This window comes from Microcebus murinus, chromosome 1 (genome assembly GCF_040939455.1).
Source record: "Microcebus murinus isolate Inina chromosome 1, M.murinus_Inina_mat1.0, whole genome shotgun sequence".
Taxonomy (NCBI): Eukaryota; Metazoa; Chordata; class Mammalia; order Primates; family Cheirogaleidae; genus Microcebus; species Microcebus murinus.
The window spans coordinates 157,491,999-157,517,483 of NC_134104.1; the positions used below are offsets into that span (position 1 = coordinate 157,491,999).

General features: G+C 59.4%; 1 protein-coding gene across 1 annotated transcript in view; it reads left to right on the forward strand.

The window, feature by feature from the left end:
• The window catches only part of DNAH1 (dynein axonemal heavy chain 1), a 75,481-nt gene that overhangs the window by 36,558 nt on the left and 13,438 nt on the right, over positions 1–25,485 (forward strand). The window contains exons 21-53 of the mRNA XM_020280369.2: positions 89–253; positions 738–859; positions 995–1,100; positions 1,588–1,767; positions 2,270–2,410; positions 2,957–3,120; positions 3,300–3,413; positions 4,168–4,356; positions 4,625–4,730; positions 5,391–5,504; positions 6,030–6,179; positions 7,819–7,905; positions 8,015–8,201; positions 9,745–9,836; positions 10,031–10,185; positions 11,715–11,892; positions 12,693–12,887; positions 12,977–13,096; positions 13,323–13,481; positions 13,571–13,678; positions 14,656–14,796; positions 14,917–15,077; positions 15,516–15,673; positions 15,979–16,152; positions 16,910–16,948; positions 19,210–19,388; positions 20,327–20,557; positions 21,621–21,817; positions 22,296–22,431; positions 23,363–23,571; positions 23,791–23,962; positions 24,375–24,566; positions 24,910–25,020. Of these exons, the coding sequence (XP_020135958.2) occupies positions 89–253; positions 738–859; positions 995–1,100; positions 1,588–1,767; positions 2,270–2,410; positions 2,957–3,120; positions 3,300–3,413; positions 4,168–4,356; positions 4,625–4,730; positions 5,391–5,504; positions 6,030–6,179; positions 7,819–7,905; positions 8,015–8,201; positions 9,745–9,836; positions 10,031–10,185; positions 11,715–11,892; positions 12,693–12,887; positions 12,977–13,096; positions 13,323–13,481; positions 13,571–13,678; positions 14,656–14,796; positions 14,917–15,077; positions 15,516–15,673; positions 15,979–16,152; positions 16,910–16,948; positions 19,210–19,388; positions 20,327–20,557; positions 21,621–21,817; positions 22,296–22,431; positions 23,363–23,571; positions 23,791–23,962; positions 24,375–24,566; positions 24,910–25,020 (4,932 nt within the window). The remainder of the gene's footprint in view (positions 1–88; positions 254–737; positions 860–994; positions 1,101–1,587; positions 1,768–2,269; positions 2,411–2,956; positions 3,121–3,299; positions 3,414–4,167; positions 4,357–4,624; positions 4,731–5,390; positions 5,505–6,029; positions 6,180–7,818; positions 7,906–8,014; positions 8,202–9,744; positions 9,837–10,030; positions 10,186–11,714; positions 11,893–12,692; positions 12,888–12,976; positions 13,097–13,322; positions 13,482–13,570; positions 13,679–14,655; positions 14,797–14,916; positions 15,078–15,515; positions 15,674–15,978; positions 16,153–16,909; positions 16,949–19,209; positions 19,389–20,326; positions 20,558–21,620; positions 21,818–22,295; positions 22,432–23,362; positions 23,572–23,790; positions 23,963–24,374; positions 24,567–24,909; positions 25,021–25,485) is intronic.

The following is a 25,485-nucleotide window of genomic DNA, read 5'->3' on the forward strand; positions in this document are numbered from 1 at the left end:
GAGTGGGGTGAAATATCTCCGTGATGGGGACAGAAGCCACTGGACCCTAATAGTCTGTATCCTGCCTGCCTGCCCTTGCCCTGCCCAGGAGGTGCTGGAGGAGTGGCTGAACTGCCAGCGGTCCTGGCTCTACCTGGAGCCCATCTTCAGCTCCGAGGACATCAACCGGCAGCTGCCCGTGGAGAGCAAGCGCTACCAGACGATGGAGCGGATCTGGAGGAAGATCATGAAGAATGCCTACGAGAACCGGGAGGCGAGCTCCACGGGGCTGGGGGGCAGCTGGACCACCAAGGGCCCTGGGGACATTGCTGGGGGCCTTCTGGTCTCTTCCCTCCCTAAACAAGAAAGACTAGAGGACAAGTCTGAGGCTTTGGTCCACCCCAGAGGACATGGGTCCCCCAGTCTCAGAGATGCTTCTCAGAAGCACAACCATTGATGGCTTTTCTCTTGGAGATCTGAAGTCCACATTAACATTTTAGAAGCCCTGACAAGTCCTGCAGCAAAGCAAACTCCTTAGCTTTGTTTATCCCTGATTTGTCTGACTACAGAATTTTTTTCTGTGGGGCTGGCAGGGCCAATGGATGCAGCCCCAGACTCAGGGACAATTTTCCTGCCACTTTCCTTCCCAGGCCCTTGAGGGTCCCTGGCAGGTGTGGGTACTCTGGTGGGCCTGCCTCACTGCCTCCCAGTTGGACTGGCCTCACTCGCAGTTTCTCTCCCTGGCCCGGGCCCTGCAGGTGATCAATGTGTGTTCCGACCAGAGGCTGCTGGACAGCCTGCGGGACTGCAACAAGCTGCTGGACCTGGTGCAGAAGGGTCTCAGCGAGTACCTGGAGACCAAGCGGAGCTCCTTCCCCAGGTGGGCACCACCTGGCCTGCCCCCACTCATCAGGGTCTGCCCACGAGGCTGGGGCATTGAGTGCCCGGCTCAGGCTGGGCTGCGGGGCCCAGGGAGCCCACCTGACCTGCTCTCTCACCCTTGTTCCCCTGGCAGATTCTACTTCCTGTCAGATGATGAACTACTAGAGATCTTGTCCCAGACAAAGGACCCCACAGCCGTGCAGCCCCACCTGCGCAAGTGCTTCGAGAACATTGCTCGGGTGGGTGGCTGGGCCTGGGGCTGGGGCAGAACATCTTTCCTTGTGCGTTAAGCTCTTTCATCGGGAAATGAGGCGGCGAGATTCCTGGTCGTGGAGACACGCCAGGGCCTGTGGGAGGAAGGCCAGCTGCAGGACTCCCAGCTCAGGGGGTCCTTGGCTCCTGACTGATCCAGGGGCTCCCTGTCCCCAACACACTGAGGGGTTGGCTGGGCCAAGAAACCCATAAGGCCAGAAGACTCGTGAGCCTCCTTGGCCTCCCTTCACCTAGCAAGGAGGCTGCACAGGCCTGCGCAAGACGGGCGCTCGCAGGGCAGGCTTGGCCTCCTCCCAGTGCCTGCTGCATGCAGGGGACAGGCCCTCCAGCCCACGAGCGGTCAGGGAAGGCCCAGCCAAGACAGACACGCGGCTGGGGCCGGCGCTGGGGCTGTGTGGGCAGAGCCTCTGGGCACATGAGGTAACCCCGCTCCTATTCCCGTGTGGCCCACAGCTGTTGTTCCAGGAGGACCTGGAGATCACACACATGTACTCAGCGGAGGGTGAGGAGGTAGAGTTGTCCTTCTCCCTCTACCCCACCAGCAATGTGGAGGACTGGCTGCGGGAGGTGGAGCGCAGCATGAAGGCCAGCGTGCACGACATCATCGAGAGGGCCATTAAGGCCTACCCCACGGTGAGCCCGCGCAGCCTGGCCCCTCCGCCCCACTCGGCGCCTCTGTGCTTCAGCCTGCCTCATCCTCATCCTCATCCTCCGGCTGCAGCCCTCACGGCCGCTGCTCTCAGCCACCTAGGCGGCCGCTGGGGGCTCAGGCACAAGAGTCAGAAAACTCTCCTTTCCATACACACTCCAGAAAGTGAGACTCACTCCTGATGACAATCGTGGCGGCCGTCACGTTCGAGCACGGGCTGTGTGCCAGGCCTCAGGCCTCACCTGGGCTGCGTCTCTCAGCCCCGCAGCCGGCCGCTGGGCTGCGGCTGAGCCCCATCCTGCAGAGTCAGTTCAGAGATGTCTTCTACCCATCCCCGAGAAGCCCAGAGCTTAGAGGGACTGGTGGAATGCACAACTTGAGTCCAGAGTTTGAAAAGCCAAAGCGGGGACAACATTCAAGGGGAGGAGAGAGGACAGAGTCAGGCTGGTAGCTGCCTGGGCCAGCCTGCCTGTGCTGTCTTCCCAGATGCCCAGGACCCAGTGGGTTCTGAACTGGCCTGGCCAGGTGACCATTGCTGGGTGCCAGACCTACTGGACCATGGAGGTGGCGCAGGCTCTGGAAGATGGTGACCTCAAGAGCCGGCTGTTCCCCCAACTGTCCCAGCAGGTGGGAGTCAAAAAGATCACTGTCCCTGCACACCCACACCCAGGAGAGCCCAGTCCCTCCAGGAGTTTTTCCTATTTTGAGCCTGGAGTTGCATCCAAAGAACAGGTCAGACACTCCTGAAATGAGTGTCTCACAACCAGCCACCACGCTCCTCAAACCCGGAGCCGGTTTGAGGAGGGCTCCCAGGCCAGGCAGGTGCACCTCCTGACGGTCAGTGAGGGTACCACATGCCTGGGTCCCTCCCCCAGTGTCCTCTAGGCTCTCCTTGCTCCAAGCTCCAGCTCCTCACCAGGCTCCACCACCTGGCTCTTGAAGGCTCGGATGGCACCATCCACTGCAGGGAGGCAGTTGCCATGCGTGTGCCTCTGTTTTTCTCTGTTTTTATTTACTTCCTTTCACTGCCCAATCCCTGTGCACCTCACATCCCAGGCTGTCAGAAGCCCCATGATAGAAGGGCTGTTCATGGTGGAAACCCACCCTCTGGGCAAGGGAGGGGGATCCTCCCCATGGCTCCCTGATCTCTAACGGTGCCTCCCATTCCTGCAGCTCAGTGACCTGGTGGCTCTGGTGCGGGGGAAACTGTCCCGCATGCAGCGGGCAGTGCTGTCAGCACTAATCGTCATTGAGGTCCACGCCAAGGATGTGGTGAGCAAGCTGATCGAGGAGGCTGTGGTCAGTGTGCACGACTTCGAGTGGATCTCACAGCTGAGGTAAGGCGGGGCCACCCCCAGGGCCACAGCTGCTGCCAGGTCCCTGTCCTCAAGGTTCTGGGACAAGCTGGGCGGGATGCCTTGTTGCCCTCATTCCCCAAATAACCTCCTCTCCTGACCACATAGCTGCCCAGTGGCCTGGACCCCAAGGCCCAGGCACCCATCTCCCTGCACTGCAGGTACTACTGGACAAACAGCGACCTGTACATCCGTGCCGTGAATGCCGAGTTCATCTACGGCTACGAGTACCTAGGCAACAGTGGCAGGCTGGTGATCACGCCCCTCACAGACAGGTGAGCATCCCCCATTCTCTGTCCCACACTGAGACCCTCCCTCCAGTTCTCGCTGGCCCAGGAGCACGGCACCATGGCCACTCCATATGATCTACTCCGTCAGAGCAGTGCAAGGCTAGGAGCATGGGCCCTGGGTTCAAAGCTCTGCTCTGCCCATCACAGGTAGAGTGACTTGGGCAGGTGACTCAAACCCTCTGTGCCTCAGTTTCTTCTGAGGCCTCCTCAGGGTGGTCATGCAGATTTCCTGAGCTCACGTGAGTAGAGCTCTCCGCATATGTGGCACTCGGGCTGAGCGTCACTGTTGTGTCAGTCACATCCCCCTTTAAATGTGCCAGAGGAACTGATCTTGAAAGAGACGTAACGAGTGAGTCCCTTTATAACAGTTCTCTTCTAAAGCAATCGGTCATTTCGTCTTTCATCTTGTTGCCTGCACTTAGTACCAGCCAGACTTTCAAGCTGGCTTTGGAGGAAGGGAAGCGAGGTGTGGCCACAGGCCGGCCATCCCCTGGGTCTCTGAGCAGGCCTCTGTGGGGCTGTGAAATGGAGAGAGAAAGCATGGATGGGTGGCTGCAGGCTCCAGTCCTGACCCTGCCAGGCAGGGCTGGGCACACCTGGGGCCCTGACTGGAGAGGAGTGACAGCCACCTGTCCACAGGCCCCAGAGGAGGAGGCCGTCCCATGTCTGTGGAAATCCCGAGGAAGGGGGCATGTCCAGGACACGTGTGGCTGGTGCCCACCCTCTCTCACTCCTGCAGGTGCTACCTGACACTGACCGGAGCCCTGCACCTCAAGTTTGGGGGTGCCCCAGCTGGCCCAGCTGGCACAGGGAAAACTGAGACCACCAAAGACCTGGGCAAGGCCTTGGCCATACAGACCGTTGTGTTCAACTGCTCTGACCAGCTCGACTTCATGGCCATGGGCAAGTTCTTCAAGGGCCTGGCCAGGTGAGGCGTGGTGTGAGGTGGCCAGGACAGCACAGAATGGCAGGGCTGTCTGGGGAGGGCGAGGCAAGGGCACTGCCTGGTGAGGGGGAGCTCACCGGATGGTGGGGGCAGAATGGGATGATGGGACTGAAGGGCTTGGCCCCAGTGGGCACTTGGGGTGGCGGGGGTTGTGGCTGATCTGGTGGAGATTGCCACAGAGGGCTTCCCCCACCCCTGCGGGATTGGAGGGGCCCTGAATGCGTGTCTCCCACCTATATTCTGGCCTTAGTGCTGGCGCCTGGGCCTGCTTTGACGAGTTCAATCGCATTGACATCGAGGTGCTGTCTGTGGTGGCACAGCAGATCACCACCATCCAGAAGGCGCAGCAACAGCGGGTGAGCCTCAGGGCACCTCCTGCACTGCCCTGCCACCCCCACCACGCCCCCTACCCACCTTGCCCATGCCCTGTGCCGCCATGCGGCTCCCCACACTGCAGGCTGAGAAGCCAGGACTGGGGCCTGCCCTGGGTCCAGCCTGTCCCCTCTCGCAGGGGCACAGCGTGTCCCTCACCCCCGCAGAGCTGCTCCTGGAGGGCTTTTGTAGTCAGGCAGGAAGCCCCACATCCTTGCCCCAGTCTGTGGGCAGCTCCCGGCCAAGCTGCGGCAGACGAAGGGGTCCCTTCCTGCATCCAGACCCTCATGGAAAGCCCCAGGCCTGGTCCTTTCTGCAGCTGCGTGAAGGGTAGCCAGGGATCTTGTCCTGGGTACAAGGGCTTAGAGGCTGGCAGACAGTCCCTCCCCGCTAAGTAGGGCCCTGGCCCTAGTCAGGGCTGAACTTGACTGAGTCAGGGAGATTGAGTGTCAGGAACTGGGGGTGGAGGGAGCGGGAACCAGATGTGTGGGGACCTCAGAGGGACTGGAGCCAGGACCTGAGAGAGGATCCAACCCATGATCAGGCTCCAGTCTTGGCCAGGACAGGAACATCAACAGGGGATCCAGAGGAGGGGACAAGGCTGGGCACCCTTGCCCAGGTGAGTCACCCTCCTCTCTCTGCAGGTGGAACGCTTCATGTTTGAGGGTGTCGAGATCCCACTGGTGCCATCCTGCGCAGTGTTTATCACAATGAACCCGGGATACGCTGGCCGCACCGAGCTGCCTGACAACCTGAAGGCAAGTTCAGGTCCAGGGCAGCCCAGGAGGCACCAGAGCTCTGGCGAGGCTCAGAGTTGCGAAATCACTTATGCAGGACACACAGCTGCTTGGACTTTAGGGACTGTGTTTCCCTACGGCAGCCCCTTGCCCAGGGGTCCTAAGTGCCCCCCCCACTATGGAGAGGAGGCCCCAAGCTTGTGCTCAGGGCATGGGACGGGTCGGGGCTGCCTACGTGTGTGTCAGGGGCATCTGATGGGAGCTGCTTAGGCTAGGCCTTTGGGAGAAACAGGAAGACAGGAGCCAAGAGGGCCATCTCCTGGGAGTTAATATGGGGCAGGTTCAGATCAACACGAAGGCCAGAGCCGTCCAGCCACAGGGGCGTGCAAGCCTCAGCCATGGCAGGCGTGGTGCAGAGGGCAGTCCCAGTATTTGCTGGAGCGGAGGGCCAGGTGAACTGCCTCTGGGGACCAGATGGCCCAGAGAATGGCTGGTGTTTTAGGGGTGAGGGCTGCCTACCGTTCACGCGCCTGCCCTGTGCCCCAGGCACTCTTCCGGCCCGTGGCCATGATGGTTCCGGATTATGCCATGATTGCCGAGATCTCACTCTACTCCTTTGGCTTCAATGAGGCCAATGTGCTGGCTAAGAAGATCACGACCACCTTCAAGCTGTCTTCCGAGCAGCTCAGCTCCCAGGTGAGGCCCTGCCCTGATCAGGTTCCAGGGTCTGCAGCTTACCCCAGCCTCCAAAGCAGCTCGGAACTCACCTTCTGTTGGGCACCTGCCGAGGGCCGGGCTCTGGGCTCTGTGCTTTACAGACACGATCTTGTTGACTCCTCCCAGCAGCCCTGTAGGCGGGAGTTACATGCCCATTTCTCAGTTGAGGATATTGAGGTCCCATGCAGCTGAGTCTGGCCAGGCTCCCACAGGGCACAGTGGAGCTGAAGCAGGAACAGGAGCAGGAACCGGAACAGATGCTCACCTGGCTAGCTTGGGTACAAGGGAGGGCTGATCACTAGGGAACCCAGAGCCACATGACCCAAGGCTGGGGAGCAAGTGCACCCGGGCCTCACGGGGCCAGAGCAGGATGGTTGGGCCGCACAAACCTCCCAGAACCTTGGGCCTTCCCCTCAGTGTGTTGAGCCCAGGTTCAAGGGTAGACAGGACCAACCTGGGTTCTGGCACTGGTAGAGGAGCTTTCCTGTCCAGCTCAGCTCTGAGGCAGGGTCCCCTTCTGTAGCAGCAGAGATAAGTCCCACCTCCGGGCTTACATACTACTTACTTAGTTTCTCTTTCTTAATAGTTTCAGAAAAAAATTCCTGATGTTGCCCTAATGGGCCTTCTCTGGGTCACCTGCTTGTCCATGAACACCAATCACTGTGGCCAGGGGATAACCATACTGCCTTTGGCCAGGTGCAGCCCACCAAAATTCATGGGCTAGAAGAGATGCAATCTGTTAAGAGGAAAAAGTGTGCCCCTGGGTGCCAGCACTCCCACACACCCTTCTTTCCAATTATCTACTTTGAAAAATCTCCCTCCCACCCCCCATTAGAGCAACTATCCCACATGGCTCTGGAAATGTATTTAACCCTTCCCCAGTAGCGAAGACCCACAGTCAAGCCCAGTGTCTTCATTGGAGCTCCAAGTGCGTGTGCTATCTGTGGGTTAGGTCTAGACGTAGCCCCATAGTCTGGCACCATGGGGCAAGGCGATAAATTATCTATTTCCAGCACACCCACTGTGCAATGGAGAGAAACAGAATCAGTAGGAAAAGCCACTGTGGCGTGACCCCCCCACTGTGGGGGTCTGAAGAGATGTTGCAGGAGAATGTTAGACGGAAGCTCAAAGGCTGTGGAGGCCAAGCCATTTGTTGCACAGATGAGAAACTCCTTCATTCACTTTTCCAACACAACTTGAGTGCCTCCCTGCCCTTGGGGATGTGCTAGGACTGCAGGGATTTAGCAGTGACCAAGGCAGAGTGGAGCAGGGATGCAGAACATGTGACCTGGGGCTGGACATGGTGGCTCACACTTGTAATCCCAGCACTTTGGGAGGCCGAGGAGGGAGGATTGCTTAAGGCCAGGAATTCAAGAACAGGAAACCCGATAAAGGGAGAGAACCATTGGAACTGTGAAGTAGAGGGTGCCAGAGGAGCCTAAGGAGGGCTACCAGCACAGGTCGGGGCTTGTGGGTGGTCGCAGAGGGGCTGGAGAAGTGACATTTCAGCGGTGATGAGGTGTGGCCAGGTACCAGGTACCAGGTGGGAGGCAGCATGTCCAAGCAGAAGCCCCCAGAGGAACAGCGCCCACCCATGCCTCCTCTCATACGGTGACAGGATCACTATGACTTCGGGATGAGAGCCGTGAAGACTGTGATCTCTGCTGCTGGGAACCTCAAGCGAGAAAACCCCAGCATGAACGAGGTGAGCTCCTTCCAGGGGGCTCTGGGGAGCAAGGCTCTGTAGGGGCTGCTGGGCGGCTGGAGGGGCATCTAGCCTGCCACCCTGCAAGCTCCACTGGTGACTGCTGCAGGAGCTGATCTGCCTCCGGGCCATCCGCGACGTGAACGTGCCCAAGTTCCTGCAGGAGGACCTCAAGCTCTTCTCTGGGATTGTGTCCGACCTGTTCCCCACCATCAAGGAGGAAGAGACTGACTATGGGATCCTGGACAAGGCCATCCGCAAGGCCTGTGAGAAGAGCAACCTCAAGGATGTGGACGGTGAGCTATGGGCCTTTCCTCCCCAGAGTCCCAGAGCCAGGAGGGGCTGTCTCTGGCCACCTTGGAGTACTGGGCAGGGGAACAGGGACAGGACACTCAAGCCTCAGGGTCCCCCACACCTGACCAAGTGTGCTGCAGGCTGAGGCTCTCAGCTAAGCAGTCCAGGGACAGTACAGGTGCCCCTGGTCGTCTCCACCAGAACCCACCTGGTGATGGGGAAGCAGGTTCTGTCCCCTTCCCAAGATCTCATGATTTCAGCCTTCCCATAGGAAGACCAAGGGCTCAGAGCCTTGCTTCCCCAGGCTCTGGCTCTTCCCACCACCCTCACCCACTTGGGGCAGGAATGGTTCTTCGGTGCCATGTTCCAGGCACCCCACCCCACATACACAGTCACCACTCCCCTCTTCTGAGAGCTGCCTGCGCTCCATGCCACTAGCAAGACTTGCTCGTGTTTCTTGTTCAGTGGCAGCCCTGGCATCATTGTGCTAAGGAACATCTGAGCCCTTCCTTAACCAGCTTGTTAGGAAAGCTACCATGTGGCTAGAAGGGCTCTGGAGACACGGCCCCTAAAGAGACTCCCTCTCACCCCAAGCACCCTTCCCTCACAGCAGGGTGAGGATCTCAGTTGAACACCACACGTCCACGCAGCTTGAGCTATTGTTCCCACCATCCTCCAGCCCAGCTATCCCCTCCTCTCCTCCCAGACCCCTCCAGTTGCCCCTTTAGCTAGAGAGTGTTCCTCCAGGAGGTCATGCCTGGCCACGCTGGCCACACAGGGCCCTCCTGTGGGGCCTGAGCAGTTGAGGGCTTGCACTTAGCCCTGCAAGTCCTTTCCCCAGCACCCGCCATTGCTCTTAACTTCCACGTGCAGCTCTCATGTTTCCTTCTCAGGCCACCATCTGCGCCCCAGCGTGCTTGTTGCATGAAGCCTCAAACCCTTCCCTCTCCCACAGCCTGACGTCAGCTTTGCCATCCCTGGCTCGGTCGACCAGGGACACCTAGAGGCGCAGGGCCGTAGCCATCACCACCTTCACCACCACCCCCTTGGGCTTAGGCGATGCATGTATTTCCTGCCCATGTGGGCCTGGCCTCCGCCTCTGGCCGCCTCCACCTCCACCTGTGGCTGTCACCACAGCTCCTCACTGACCCTCAGAGTGTGTCCCTACGCTTTTGCCCCATATTGGCCAGGACTTACTCGGGGTGGTGCTCTCAGCAGGATGGGGCTGAAGTCGGTTGTGGGGCCTGTGACAGCCGACACCGAGGAGGCTGTGACAGCTGCCCACCTGACCAGTGAGTGTTAAGGCATGACAGTCACGATGGAGATAATGGCTGGCATTGACAGGGTTCCTACTCTGTGCCAGCTGCTGTGCGGAGGGCCTCACCTGCCCTGCCTATGAGGTTGGTGCTGCCACCACCCTCATTTTACAGATAGAGAAACTGAGGCTCAGGGAGTGAAGTGACTTACCCAGGGTCACACAAGCTAGTGGTATAGGCAGGACCCACATCCAAGCTCTGATCCCCGCTCCTCTGCCATGTCCCGCAGGCTTCCTGACCAAGTGCATCCAGCTGTACGAGACCACGGTGGTGCGGCATGGCCTCATGCTCGTCGGGCCCACGGGCTCCGGCAAGAGCAACGTGAGTGGAGCCAAGCTGGGCAGCGCCCCACCCGACGGTGGTGCCTAGGGGTGGGGCGGCTTCAGTAGGGGTCTCAGCCTCCGCTTGTACCCCTTGGTCTCTAGAACACCCCTCCTACTTCCTATGCTCCCCAGCCCACCCCAGCCCTGCTCTCCGGGGAGCCAGGAGGCTCACCCTCAGGGCCCATCTCCTAGTGTTACAGAGTGCTGGCAGCCGCCATGACGTTGCTGAAAGGGCAGCCGTCCATCAGCGGCGGTGTGTACGAGGCTGTCAACTACTACGTGCTCAACCCCAAGTCCATCACGATGGGCCAGCTATATGGGGAGTTCGACCTGCTCACCCATGAGTGGTGAGTAGCCCTAACCTCCAGCCACCGACTTCTCCCAGACCATGTCAGCCTGCTCCCTCCCTTAGCCCGGCGGAAGGTTGGGTTCTCAGGCTCTGCAGCCCAAAGCCTCTCTTCCTCACCCTGCCCCAGGCCTTGGTTCCTTCATCTACAGTGGGGACAATAATGGCACCACTATCATGGTAAGGCAAGAACGAACAGTGTCTGGCGAGCAGTAAGCCTCAGTAGAAGACTGAGGCAGGTGGGACGCTGAGGACCCCTGTGCCAGGCTAGGGTGTGCACTTTAGGGGAAGTGCGCTGAGACCAGAGCAGGGCAACTGCATGGAGACCCCTCAAACACCAGCACCTGAGGGTCTTTTCTCTGGGGCTCTCTGTTTCTCCAAAGAGGAAACTGCAGTCTTCTGCTGGGGGTGTCTGCTTGGTTTCAGTGTCCTGGGGACCCAGGGGGATGGCGCTGGGGAGGGAGAGTCACCTGCCTTTCTCAGTGTGGGCCGGTACCACTTCCTCTTCCTCTTCTGGTGAAGGGCCTCACCCACACCCACACCCACACCGGGCTCTTATGTAGGCATTAATAGAACAGGGGTCTGGAGTCAGACCAGACTGCCCCCTGTTAAAGAAAATAAATTATTCAATGATACTTTTCAAAACATGGTAAGGAAATTTTATTCAGGACCATCATGATACCGTGATAGGAATAGAGACACTGCAACAGGGTCTTACAACAGGGGACAGAGATGGGGCTCAGCCTGGATGCAGCGCAGGCACGTGGGAATTTACAGCCAAGGAGCAGAGTGGGGGTGGGTAGATGGAAAAACCAGAAGGTCAAGAGGAAACACCGGCCAGGCTCGGTGGCTCACGCCTGTAATCCTAGCCCTCTGGGAGGCCGAGGAGGGTAGATCGTTTGAGCCCAGAAGTTCGAGACCAGCCTGAGCAAGAGCGAGACCCCCGTCTCTACTAAAAATAAAAAAAAAAAAAATTAATTGGCCAACTGAAAATAGAAGAAAAAAAATAAAGAACGAAAAAAAATTTAAAAAAAAAAAGAGGAAACACCAGGGGCAAAAGGGTGCGAGCTGGAGAAGGCCAGGGGATCACACATCTCAGGGCGGGTGCTGGGGGCCATCAGGCATCAGGGTCCTGGCGAAGCTGCCTCAGCAGGGCTCTGCTAAAACTGGATTTACGAGGAAGCGCACAGTCGGGCCTGGGGGAAGGCTCAGGCGCTGCAGGTTGGCTCAGCCGACATCTTTGGCAGCCCTGCCACCGGCTCCCTGGCATGCAGTGCCTCCCCCACCCCCTTCTCCCGTCAGGGGTTTTCCCAATATCTGCTTTTAAAGAGACTTCAGGGGGCTCGGCAGGGAAGGGGCATAAGCGCATATTTTCATTACACCACGTCACTCCAAAAAATCCCATTTTTCCTATTATAATTTTTAAAAGAATTGAGATATTGAAGGACAAAACAAAGCAGGGCGGGCCCAGCCCGGTGGCCGGGTTTCCTGGGAGCCCGCTGTGGCCGCAGCCCTCTCCTCCTGCTGCAGGACAGACGGGATTTTCCCCTCCCTCATCCGGGCGGGGACCACCGCCTCCGACACCAACAAGAAGTGGTACATGTTCGACGGGCCGGTGGACGCCGTGTGGATTGAGAACATGAACACGGTGCTGGACGACAACAAGAAGCTGTGCCTCAGCTCCGGGGAGATCATCAAGCTCACGGAGGTGCGGCCCCGCGCGCCCGCTCGCCTCGGGGGCAGGGGGGGTCTGGACCTGCGCCATGCTGGCTGAACTTGGTCCCCTCCGTGCCTTCCCCTCGGGGCCATGGCTGCATCTCAGACTGTCACTGTGATCTGCCCAGGAGCCACCAGCTGGCAGGAGCTTGGGCACAGCTCTCAGCACCCCTTCTTGACCCCCGTGTCCTGAGCCCAGGGCCGGGACGGTACCCTGCCACTCCCCGCTCACACTGCCTCGTGCCTCCCGGGCCCACTTCAGCTGTGTCAGCCCCATCTGGGTCAGGTGTCCACAGATCCTGGCACCATGGCCTGGGGGACTGGGGGACAGGTGGTATAGACCACCACAGGGACCTCCCTGGTGTGTAAGGGGTAGTTTTCAGAAAAAGAGGGCTATGGCTTGGCATGAGAGCAGTTCGCAGTAGCTATGCTGAGTTGAGCTCTTGAGCCCTTCTGAGAGCACCTGGCGGTCAACGTGGACCTGTGTCCATGTGCAGGGGAGCAGGGCACAGAGCTCGTTTCCTATTTCCCCAGGCCTCTGGAGAGCCCCAGTGCCCTGACCCAGCTGGCCAGAGAGTCCCAGCAACCCCCCCAATTTGGGCTCTGCCTAAGGACTCCAAGGAGGGCCACGTTATCACCTGTGGGCGCAGGGATTCCTGCACTGCTCCTCCCCCATGGCCTGCCCATCAATGCCTCTCACAGGACAGACAGCCCTTCCCACAGCCCTGCAGCTCTTTCTCCAGCCCTGGGGACTGGCAACCCACCCACTCACACAGCTCGTATTGGCTCCAGGCAATGACCATGATGTTCGAGGTGCAAGACCTGGCAGTGGCCTCGCCAGCCACGGTGTCCCGCTGTGGCATGGTGTACCTGGAGCCTAGCATCCTGGGGCTCTTGCCCTTCGTCGAGTGCTGGCTGAGGAAGCTCCCCGCCTTGCTGAGGCCCTACGAGGAGAATTTTAAGGCCCTCTTTGTCAGTTTCCTGGAGGTAAGCAAGGCCACAGGTATGCCCGGCCCTGGTGGGGCAGAGGGCACTGTGGCCAACACCCGTGAGAACTGGGTGCCTACTCCCTGCAGGAATCCATCGACTTCGTTCGATCCTCAGTGAAGGAGGTAATTGTCTCGACCAATGGGAACCTAACCATGAGCCTGCTCAAGCTGCTTGAGTGCTTCTTCAAGCCCTTTCTGCCTAGAGAGGTACACCCCCCCAAGGGAGGTCTGGGTGCCTACTCCCTCCTGCCCCACTCCTTGCCTGGGCCCCCAGAGGCCTGGAAGAGAGAAGCAGATTGGTGCGACAGGGGTCACGGGACCGCAGCATCTGTCCGCTGTAGAAAAACAAAGCCTTGTGGCCCCTGCCCCACCTCCTCAGGCCCCTCAGTGCTGTTCCTATCTCAGCCCGATATACTGTTCCCTCTGCCCCCAGGGCCTCAAGAAAATACCCCCTGAGAAGCTGAGTCGCATCCCAGAGCTGATCGAGCCCTGGTTCATCTTCGCCCTGATCTGGAGTGTGGGTGCTACTGGGGACAGCAAAGGCCGGACCAGCTTCAGCAACTGGCTGCGGACCAAGATGGAGGCTGAAGAGGTGAGAAGGCAGCCCTGGCCCGGGCCCAGGGACCAGTCCACACAGACCTGCTGGGCCTCACAAACTGACTCTCCTCCTGGCCCTGGCAGCTGACTCTGCAGTTCCCAGGAGAGGGGCTGGTGTTTGACTACAGGCTGGAGGACGCAGGGATCAGCAACACAGAGGACGATGAGGACGACGAGGAGGAGGGCAAGAAGGTGCCTCGGGCTGGGCTGGGCAGGCCCCTGCATGGCGGCTGTTCTGCTCGAGGAGTGATGACCTGATAGAGGCCACAGTGTTGGCCACCAGGTCTCAGGCTGGGGGTCATTTGCACCGCCTCATGCACCCTCATGGACCTGTGGGTTGGCTGTAATTGTGCCTGTTTTCCAGACAGCGTGGGTCACAGCGGTCCCACTGGCTGTCTGATGACAGAATTGGACCTGGGCCTGGGCTGGAAGGTGTCAGAGTGCCTCCCTCCCGAGCCATGCCCATTGCCCCCCCACGCCGATGCTGAGCATGGGGACTGGCTGCCTCTATGCTGCTTAAAGGCCCCATTTGTCCCGAGGCTGGGCTCCCCAGGGGTGGAGGGACCCTTGTGGCCTACCTCAGTGTCCCCAGCCCTACTATCAGCTAGTGAGGCTTCCACGAGCCCACCCTCATTCCAAGGTCAGGACCCGGGCCCAAGAGGAGGGGCCAGAGAGGTGTCTGTAGAGACTAGACAGTCACTGTGCAGAGTCCTGCTGGGGGCTTACAGGGCACATTGGGGCCTAATGGTCAGCAGTGTCCCCAGTGGGACATGCTGGTTTGGCCATAGTGAGGGGAAGTCTGCGAGGTGGGGCAGGGCTGTGGGGGAGCCCAGGTCAGGTGGCCTCTCAGTATCCAGCTATCACCAGCGCCCATCGTTCCTTGGCTAGCCTGAAAGTAAACAGCAAACACCCCTGCACCTTCACGAAGAGACCCAGGGACTGGCAGTCCTTAGGGAGCCCCCGCTGGGCAGCTGTCAGAGAATCTCCATTCCTGGCTGTGCGTGCTGGGAGCCCTGGCCCCAGGCAGGGAGCAGAACACAGGACTTGCCACCTCATCAGAAGCAGCCCCCACAGTGCTGTTCCTTGCCTGCCACACTTGGCCACAGGGCCACAGCCAGCAGAGGGGCAGGGCAGGGTTCTGGTCCCCCCCTGAGCCCTTGTGGTTCCAGGTTGCCTGGGTGAAGTGGATCGACTCCTCAGCCCCATTCACCATGATGCCAGACACCAACTACTGCAACATCATCGTGCCCACCATGGACACAGTGCAGATGTCCTACCTGCTGGGCATGCTGCTCACCAACTCCAAGCCCGTGAGTGCCCCAGCCATGCCCTGCCTGCGCCCACTGCAAGGCCCAGGGTGTGGGTTGGCTAGCCTCCTGCACTGTGTGCTGGGTGCGGTGTACACCGCCTGCACGGTCCCCGGTCTTCAGGTGCTGTGTGTTGGGCCGACGGGCACGGGGAAGACGATCACCATCTCCGACAAGCTCCTCAAGAACCTGCCCCTGGAGTACATCAGCCACTTCCTCACCTTCTCAGCCCGCACTTCAGCCAACCAGACCCAGGACCTCATCGACAGCAAGCTGGACAAGAGGCAGGGCACCCCTTGTTCCATCCTCAGCCCCAGTGTCCCCCAGCCCAGCTGAACCAGCTGCTGTCTCACCTCCCACCAACTGATGTTCCTGCGCGTGCTGGAAACCTCCCGGGGAAGCTGGCGGCTCCCCAAAGTGCCCAGGGCTCCCTCAAAGACTGCTCCAGAGCCTTCCCCCCAGCAAGAACTCCTGCGGAGCCTTTCAGGGGTGGGCTGGGCCTTGCAACTGTCTTTGAGGCACCTGCTGTCCTAGGCCAGACAGTCTGAGAGGTCCCAGGACTCTCAGAATAAGAGGAAGGGCTGGTCAAGAGGTCTAGCAATTTGGAGAAGTCCGAAATTTAATGAGGGCTTCCCAGAGGCAGAGTTGCCATCCTGTCGCCCCTGGGTTCTCAGAGGACCTGGTACCCTTGGGTGCTGAGCTCACACAGCCCCTCCCCGCAGGCGGAAGGGTGTGTTCGGGCCACCCCTGGGGCGCAACTTCATCTTCTTCATCGACGACCTGAATATGCCAGCCCTGGAGACGTACGGCGCACAGCCGCCCATAGAGCTGCTGCGCCAGTGGATGGACCACGGCGGCTGGTATGACCGCAAGGTCATCGGTGCGTGCGGCTGTCCCTCGGTGGGTGAGGGCTGGGATGCTGGGCGAGGGCACAGAGGACATAAGGCTGAAGGCCGGGCATACTGGTAGGGGCCCGTGAAAATGCGTTAACTTCTCTTAAAATCAGTAGGTGAGGGGGATGACCTTTTAGGTCAAAAAATTTTTTTCATATGTATTAATATATTTGTCTTTATGCCAGTACTGTTGTAAATTATAATTTTAAATTTTTTATGGAGGGGATGCCCACAAAGGCCATAATGTGGCCTTTGGGTCAGGGCCCTTCTTGACGCCCTGCCCTCACTCCAGGAGCCTTCAAGCACCTGGTGGACATCAACTTTGTCTGTGCCATGGGCCCCCCGGGTGGAGGCAGGAATGCCATCACCCCGAGGCTGAAGCGTCACTTCAACTACCTGTCCTTCACCGAGATGGAGGAGGTCAGCAAGAAACGCATCTTCTCCACCATCCTGGGCAGTTGGACAGGTGAGTACTGGGTCAGGGCAGGGGAGGCCATGGGCAAAGACCCAAGCCCAGGACAGCTGGGTCATGGCAAGGATAGCTGGACAGCCATGGAAAGGGTAGAGTGGCTGAAACACTGACCACAACCCCAGCTTCACCCCTTACTCACCTCTGTTACCTATGGGCAAGCTCATGAATCTATCTAATCCTCAGTTTCTTCATCTGTAAAATGGGTGATAATATTAGTACCTAACATTGCAAGTCATGAGGGTTAAGTATGGTATTGCCTGCAGGGCATCTAGAATGAAGCCTGGCATGTGGTGATTGCTGAATATATGACACATACATACATACGTGTATGCTTTCACCCGCGTACGTATACATGTACATGTTAGTATTTGCTCAGAAACTCTGGTGGATGTTACTTTTGTAAATCAGGACAAAGCACCAAAATAGAATGGACAAAGTGGCTCTGATCCTTCATGGGGCTTAGAGAAAAGTCCACCCCTGGATGCCATTTCCCCCTAGCCCACCTCCCACCCAAGACACATTCTGACCTTTGAACTCTACCTGGCACCCATGATGGAAGTCAGGCCTTCCCTCCTCTGGCCTGGCCTGCCCTGTCCCCAGGGCTATAGGCCAGGACTGGCCTGCATGTCCAACTTGGCGTGGGGTCGTCAGTGGCTGCTTTGGGAGCTTCCCAGCTGGACACAGCCAGCCAAAGTGAGCAGCAAAGTATCCACCTAACTCTGAGCCTTGTGTCTCTCCTTCGACCCTCTAGATGGGCTCCTTGGAGAAAGAAGTTACCGGGAGCCTGTGCGTAAGTGCAGTTCCAGTAGGGGCCTGGGAGGGCCTGGCCGGGAGGGGGCACCCGTCGCAGGGTGAGCCCTGGGCTCTGGCTAGGTGTGCTGGAGCTGGGCCCAGGCGCTGCAGCGCACCATCCTCGGCCCATGTGGGGCCTTTGGGCCACTGGGTGCCAAAGCGAAGGCTGACACCAGCGCTGGCCGCCTGCGTGGCCCGTCCTCCACTGCCATAACCGGTCAGCCCTTCAGTGCCTGAGTTAGTGTCCGACTGACGGTAGATGCAGAGGAAAGGCAAGACGGGTGAATGAATAAAGGAATCCGACGAACTCCCGCTTATGTGGAGAGCCAGAGCTCGAAAGTGAGCCGTGCTCTCCGAGGAGAGGGCATGGAGTGACTTGCCGGAGACAGGCATCCCTCATGGGCCTGCCGGGCCTCGCGGCCGGGCCCTGTCCGCTTCGGTGTCCGCCCTCTCCCACGCCCGCCTCTGCCCCGCGTGCGGCCAGCTGGAGGAGGCTGCAGAAGACAGCACCCCTTTGTGCTCCCTGACGCCTGCCTCCCTGGCCCCGTCTTCTCTTCTGCGCCCAGGAGGGACGCCCTGCTCCAGAGCAAGGCCCACCCCCTCTGGGGCCTGCTTGCGGATGCGGCTCCACCCTCCCCCAACACCAGGCCTCCTTTCCCCATGGTGCCATTCTGCCAGCACAGATGGCCCGACTCCTCCCCTCTCAACCAAACACAACCACCCTCTCTTGTCCCTTCCCACCCACTCTGGGCCTTTGCCCCCTTTCTCTGCTCACCTTGAGAGCAAAACGCAGACGCATTGTCTCTTCCTGCTGTGCCAGCCCTCCCCCACTGCTCCTGGGAGCGCTCTTGTCACCCTGGCCTCCTGTGGTCAGACTAGCAGGCAGCTGCTCTTGGTCCTCATCTTCCCCACGGGTCAGCAGTGTGGCCCACCCGCTGCACGCGTCTCTCAGGCCTCCCTCCCTCCCCGCCACCCCTTCTCAGGTTGACCACGTTTAGCGTCAGCCTCTTCTCCTCTTCTCTCTCCGGCTACTCTCTCCCAGACCGTCTGTCCCACCTCCGATGGCAGAACTGTCTCGTGCCTATGACGGCCCCTTCACGTCCTCGGCCCAGACGGCTCTCCTGAAGGCCCAACTCCACATCTCCCCTCGGACGTCCACTGGACGTCTCAGACTGACCCTGCCCAAGTCCAACTCCTGGATGCCCCCGCCCCAGCACTCTTCTCGACCCAGGTGGTGGCAACTCCATCCTTCTAGGTGCTCAAGATAAGAAGGAGCCTTAGCGCCAACCTTGACCCCTCTTCTGTCAGGGGATCCTGTTGGCTCCCCCTGCGGGCACCCCCTGCGCCCAACCCCTGCCACAGCCCTTCCCTGGGCTCCTTGTGTCTGCCTTCACCTATGTGTGGTCTGTCTCCAAATCCCAACAGTGGCAGGCAAAGCTGCCCTCAGTGGCCCCGTCACCTCTCTGCCCTCATCTCCTCTTGCTCACCGCTCCCTGCTGATCCTGAACGTACCAGGCCTGCCCCCACCTCCAGGCCCTTGCCCCTGCTGCCCCTCCTGGACGCTCTGCCTCCAGTCTCATGTGTGCTCGCCACTCGCCTCTTCATTCTCTGCTCGGGTGCCGCCCTCCTCGGGGAGGACCCCAGCATTTCTGGAAAATTGCCCTCTAAGCCCAACCCTGGTACTCCCCAAACCTCTCTCCTGCTACAAGTCCCCCATAGCACTTGTCACGTATATACTGTCTCCCTTATATGTTGATCTGCTCATTGTCACCCCAAGTTCCCACTGATGGAATTCTGGCTCCCCAGCGAAGAGCTGGAGTTTTCACAGAGTGAGAAGATGGATGCGGGAGTAGTGGGAACACGCTGCAGGTTGCAACCCCTTCAGAGCCCTGAAAGTCAGCGCTGCGCTCCAGGCCTCCTAACCGACGAGCATTCCTGAGGCCTGTGTGGACCTTGTGACCCCTCCCCACGTGTGGCTCAGAGCTGGCGCAAGACAGCAATGGCCCTGCCCAGCGCTGACCCTGCTCATGCCCCCAATTCCGTGGATGTGTCCCAGTGCCCCGTCACACTGGCAGCATGTCAGCTATAAAGATGTACAGGGGCACAGAGCAGCAGATTCCTCACCTCGAGGTGGGGACATCGGAGCTGGGCTAAAGGCTGGGGAAGGGATATGGGGACACAGCACAAGCAAAGGCAGGGAGGCTAGGGTCTGCAGAGGCTCCTGCCTGTGTGACTCAGGCCACTCTTTCATTTCCCCAGCCGGGGCCCCTCACCTTGCCCACTTTACGGAGCCCCTCGTGGAAGCCACCATCACAGTGTATACAACCATCACCTCCCAGCTGCTGCCCACTCCAGCCAAGTCCCACTACACCTTCAACCTGAGGGATCTCTCCAAAGTCTTCCAGGGCATGCTCATGGCCGAGCCCGCCAAGGTTGAGGTGAGGATCTGGCCGGCGCCTCCCCAGTGCCCGGGCTGCCCTCGCTGTCCTCCCTGGCCCACCAGTTTCAGGCTTTCCTGCCCAAACAGGCCCTGAGGATGCTGGGCCCTCGAGAGCACAGCCTTGGTGCAGCTGAGCCCTATCTTGTGGCAAAACCCATGCTTGGGGCCGGGACGGAGCTGGGGAGGGACAGGGAGAAGGAGGGGGTCCGGTGAAAGCCTGTGTGTGAGGACACTTGGGAGAGTGGGCAGGGGAGTGGGCGTCGGGGCACTGGGGGCTGCAGGGGCCGGGCTGGAGCTCAAGTTTTGTCCTAAGGGTGATAGCGAGCCACGGGAGTGGGCAGGTTCAGAATTGCCCTTTGGAATGGGACTGGGCGTGTACGTGGAGACCGGCACCAGGAAGAGGGGGCAAACAGGCAGGGCCAGTCCTGGACTTGCTGAGCTTGTAGCCAGTGGAGTCAAGAGAAGAGTCTGGGGGTCCAGCCCCCCGGGGAGAGGTCAGGTACGGGATAGAGAGTCAGAGATTTGAGAGTCCCATCCGTGGGCTTGGGGAGTGGTCAGATGTGGGGTGTTTGGGAGGGTGTGAGAAGAATCAAGCTCCTGGGCTTGGGGTAAGGGGAGCCATGGGGGCTAAAAGAAGGGGAAGTGATGACCTTGAGGGGCTCATCGCCAGCTGGTGGAGCTGGGTGCCCAGAGCCGCTTGGCCGGCTGGACCTGGAGCCCGGGGCCTGGAGAGGCCCAGCAGCGCCGTGCAACGGGCTCAGTCCTCTGTCGGTCAGCAGACGCTCCTTCCAGCGGCCCCCACGGGGTCATGGCCAAGCCGTGGCAGGAGGCCAGGCCCAGATGAGGGGCAGGAGCTGTGGCCCACCCTCCTGGTGCTTTGAGAAATGGCTGAGGGCCCCGGGGCGGAGGGCGCCACTGACGCCAGGGCTGCCGCAGGACAAGGTGCAGCTGCTGCGACTGTGGTATCACGAGAACTGCCGCGTGTACCGCGACCGACTGGTGAATGAAGAGGACCGCAGTTGGTTCGACCAGCTCCTCAAGAGCTGCATGGAGCAGTGGGAGGTGACCTTCCAGGAGGTCTGCCCCTTCCAGCCCATTCTTTACGGGGACTTCATGTCGCCAGGCTCCGACGTCAAGTCCTACGAGCTCATCACCAATGAGAGTAAGGTGAGGGGCCCCCCTCTGCAGTCCTCACTAACAGACTGCCGTGCTGTAACCAAAGGGTCGGGACGCTGGTGAGCGCTGGCTCTCTCTGGGCCCCCAGCCTAGTGAGCCCCAGGGGAGCAGGCAGCTCTGACCCTGGCCCTCAGGCCCCATTCAGCAGACCTGGCTTGTTAAGGCCCAGCTTCCCTCCACGCACAGGATCAGTGCCAGCAATGGGAGGGGTAGCCCCCTGGCAGGGAGGGCATAGGTACGTGGGTTTCCAACCAGCTGAACGCAGGGCTGAAGTCACCCCAAAAGTAGCAGCAGGTGAGTTCCTACAAGGGACTGTCCCAACCCACCCCTTGATGGGGCTGCTTGAGATTCCAAAGAGAGAAGCACTAAATGCCAGGGAGATCAGTCCAAAGCATTTATTAGGGGAGACGGAGATGTCCTGCCTAGGCCTGTCCAGTGAGGGGCAGGGGTGGAGTTCATACGAGGGTTAAGGAATTTAGCAGAGGGCGGGGCTCACTTCTACATGCTTAGCAACATGGTTGATCCTTTAGTATTTAACCACTTCGGTACCAGCCTCGACTATAGTCGACAGCCACAGATGAACGCGCACAGCAACTTTAGCCAACAGCCGTGATATGACTTCTAATTTTTCATTTATCAAAATAAAATTGTGAACATTTAAAAATGACGTACTGAAGACATACATGTATATGTTACCTATTCTGATTTACATTACAAGTAAAGCTGCCTGTAAAGGAAAACAAGCTTTCAGCGCTTTCAAGCTTTCCTCATCACACCAGAGCAGACCGGACCCGTCGTCCATGCGCAGCGCACACCACCGTGCGGACCACGAGTGCCCGCGGTGGGCACGGTTTCGCGGCCGGGGAGCGCCGTGCCGAAGTGGTTAAGCAACGGTCTAAACAAATTTATCAGTGCCTGGGAATGTTCAAGGCCCCGGCTAGGGTTTGAGCCCATAGGGGAAAGCGTGCAGCTGGCCAGGTCACAGAGAAAAAGGCAGGGACCTGGGAGCCCGACAGCAGAGAGAACCCACTCTCCCCCCGGCCCCGCTCTCCAGATGATGCAGGTGATCGAGGAGTACATGGAGGACTACAACCAGATCAACACGGCCAAGCTGAAGCTGGTGCTCTTCATGGACGCCATGGGCCACATCTGCCGCATCAGCCGCACTCTGCGCCAGGCGCTGGGCAACGCGCTCCTGCTGGGCGTGGGCGGCAGCGGCCGCAGCTCCCTCACGCGGCTCGCCTCGCACATGTGAGGGCCCCCAGGCGCGGCAGGCACTAGGTGGCCAGTGGCAGACTGTCGGCTTGACCCACGCGGTCTTCCACAGTGGTGGAAGCCTCGGGCAGCGCTGAGGCAGACCCACCCAGCCCGGGGGCTTCTGACGAGAGGGGAGCAGGACCGGGGCTCCAAAGAGAGGCCACAGCAGTGCCTGGGGTGCTGCGGGGAGGGAGGGCAGCTGGGGGCATGCAGAGGGATGCCTAGGGGAGGTGGCCACGGGCAGCCCTCTGAATCAAAGCTGGGTGGCTGGGAGGGAAGCACCTTCCAGGCTAAGGGAACAGCTTGAGCAAAGGCCTGGAGGCAAGAGCAGGTTCAGGGCCTGGAGAGTCTGCAGTTCTGCCCGGGATGGCAGCAAGACTCCAGATGGTCAGGGTGGGGTCTGGGTACCCACCAGCCCTCCCTGCCTAGCTCCGAGCCCCTGGCATACCTCAACCCACACTCCTGCTTCCAGGGCCGAGTATGAGTGCTTCCAGATTGAGCTATCCAAGAACTATGGCATGTCTGAGTGGCGTGAAGATGTCAAGAAGGTCCTGCTCAAGGCGGGCCTGCAAAGCCTGCCTATCACCTTCCTGTTCTCAGACACCCAGGTGCCACCACCACTGCAAGGGCAGGGCTTGGGGCAGGTTGCACACAGCCTTATCCTAGTGTAGCATCCTGGAAGGGGGTCAGTCCTTCATGCCCAGATCACTGTCAGTTGGGGAGGTCTCAGAAGGGATCACTGGGATCAGGTGGGACCACAGATGGGCAGGTCAGGAGCAGGGGGCCAAACCCGACCTCTCAGAGCTAAGGGGGTTATAGATCATTGCTTATGCCCCAAGGATAACAAAGGCCCTGGCACCCCACTCGCTGGCCAACAGCTGCCCACCACAAGGACCATAGGACTTGTGCCCAAAGTGCTGGGACCCGTGGCCCCCCCTCTTGGGGATTGCTTCCTCTGGGGCTCCCTAGGAACAAGGCCCCTCCCCAGGTCTCTGAGAGAAGGAAAGGTTGCTGCTCTCAGGCCACAAGACAATGAGAGCAGCACTTCAGCCTGGCTGGGGGTCAGGGTTGGGCTCAGGGGCCTAGGTTGAAGGCCCAGAATGTGCCTCACCCTGGACAAAAGCCCCTCTGCTCCCAGCCTTATCCCGACCCCAGGGCTCCCTACAGACAGTCACTGAGTTAGTCAGGAAAGCGAGGATGCCCACGCCATGTGTCTCTGCTTGTGGCCATGGTTTCCTCCTGTGAGTAAACTGAGGCATGGAGAGAGGCCTGGAATGTGAAGAGGAAAATGTCAGATCCCCTACCCAGACCCAGGTCCTGCCACAGCCCGGTGCTTATGTTCAGAGCCTCCACAGTGGGGCAGGCCTGGGTGCGAGTCCTAGACTTACTATGAGGTCACTTATGAGGTCACTGGTGTGACTTCTCTGAGCCTTAGTGGCACAGTCTGTCAAATGGGGCTGTTGTGAAGGTCCAGTGAGACCATGGCTGTGGAGTCCAACATGCAGGGACTTAGCTCTCCGACCACGTTCCCCTCCTCAGATCAAGAACGAGTCCTTCCTGGAAGACATCAACAACGTTCTAAACTCAGGTGACATTCCCAACATCTATGCCGCCGATGAGCAGGACCAGATCATCAACGCCATGCGGCCCTACATCCAGGAGCAGGGTCTGCAGCCCACCAAGGCCAACCTCATGGCGGCCTACACCGGGCGTGTGCGCAACAACATCCACATGGTCCTGTGCATGAGGTACGGCAGCTGTCGTTAGGCCGGACCGGGTCGGCAGGACGGGGTGGGTGGGGCTGGCTCCAGGGACACTTGGGCCTGGCCAGCGTGCCATTGGGCCGAGGCTGCTGTGCTGTTTTGCCCTGGCTGCTGTGCCACGGGGCTGTGGAAGGGCCCTGGGTTCTCGGTTCCTGGGGGCTTAGTCAGTGTCTCTGGGCCTCATTTGGATCCCCGGCTCCCCAGCCCCATTGGAGAAGTCTTCCGAGCTCGCCTGAGGCAGTTCCCCTCCCTGGTCAACTGCTGCACCATTGACTGGTTTAACGAGTGGCCAGGAGAGGCACTGGAGTCTGTGGCCACCAGGTTTCTAAATGAGATCCCAGAACTGGAATCCTCCACTGAAGTTATTAGAGGACTGGTAGGTGCCCTGGTGAGGAGCAAGTCCTCCGGGGAGCTGTTAATTTTGGGGCATGGGCTCGGGATCACTGAGGCCTGGGTGAAAGGCCCCCCCTGAAGGTAAGCCTTTGGTCAGATGGCTTTCCCTGTCTCAGCCTCAGTTTCCTCATCCATAAAATGGGGAGAGCTGCAGGTTGTCATGGTGCTGGGCACATAGCTACTCAGTTGCTGTCTCCCTTATTGCCTGAGGGCCTTGTGGCAGCTTTCTTGCAAGAGCCCCTGACACAACTCCAGAGACCACAGAAGGATCATGAGAGTCAGTGTGAGAGGCATGGAGGCTCCTGCCACACTCCCTCCTTGGCTTTGTGGGTGCCCAGGGCCCTGCCTATGCTGGGGCCTCTATGCGGCTGGCCTCAGTGGTACCCTCCCCGCAGATTCAGGTCTGTGTGCATATTCATCAGTCCGTGGCCAAGAAATGTGTGGACTACCTGGCAGAGCTGGCCCGCCACAACTATGTGACACCCAAGAGCTACCTGGAGCTGCTCAATATTTTCTCCATCCTCATCGAGCAGAAGAAAGTGGAGCTGAAAACTGCCAAGGTCCGCATGAAGAGTGGCCTTGACAAGGTGGGCCCCAGCGAGGCCTCGAGGACCACGGCTGGCTGCCTGTGGTTCTGCCTGCTTGGTCTCAGCCCAGGGAGACCCAGCTGGTCTGTCACACCACAGCCTGCGGGGCTTCAATGGGTGGCCTCCCCCTTTGTTGAAAGAATAGAAGTTGCCAGCCAAAGGCACTAAAGCAGAACACCCACATATTCTTGGGGCACTGACTCTTTTCCATTGGGATCCACTGGGCAACACTGGGGCCTCTGAAGCTGATGCCCATGGCCTCCTCTCATGAATGAGGGCAGCCCAGTAGGCCGGCTCCCTCTGCCCCATCACACCTGTTTTCTTTTCTGTGCCCCAACCCCAGCTGCTGAGCACTTCCGAGGATGTGGCCAAGATGCAGGAGGATCTGGAGATCATGCGCCCCCTGCTGGAGGAGGCTGCCAAGGACACCATACTCACTATGGATCAGATCAAGGTTGGGGTGCTCCCGGGCCCCCCTGGCCGAGGTCTGAGCCTGTCTAAGGGTGCTCAGCAGCTCCAGACAAGCACAGGATGGCTAGCTTCCTGACCACTACAAGTTGTTCAGCCCTTGTGTGCCCCAGTTTCCTCATTCAGTAGTCATTCATTCATTCATTCAAGAAATGTTTGGTCAGACCTACCCTGTGGCAGACACTGCCAGCAAGGGACCAGTGAAAACCACGGCAGAAGAATCCAAGCAACCAGGTAGCACTGACATTCACAGCACGACTGAGGGCAGGGCCGCCTCAGGCAGAGGTGCAGGCTCTGCGTGGAGGGCCCCATCCTCACAACAGACATGACAGATTTGTATGTTCATTATGACAGCAGTAGTCAAGTGTCCTGCTCTGCAAAGTCAGTGTATTGCAAAATTTTCCAGCAGATGGAAAGAAGACGGAAGAAAGGTGGGAGGAGGGCCTTTCTC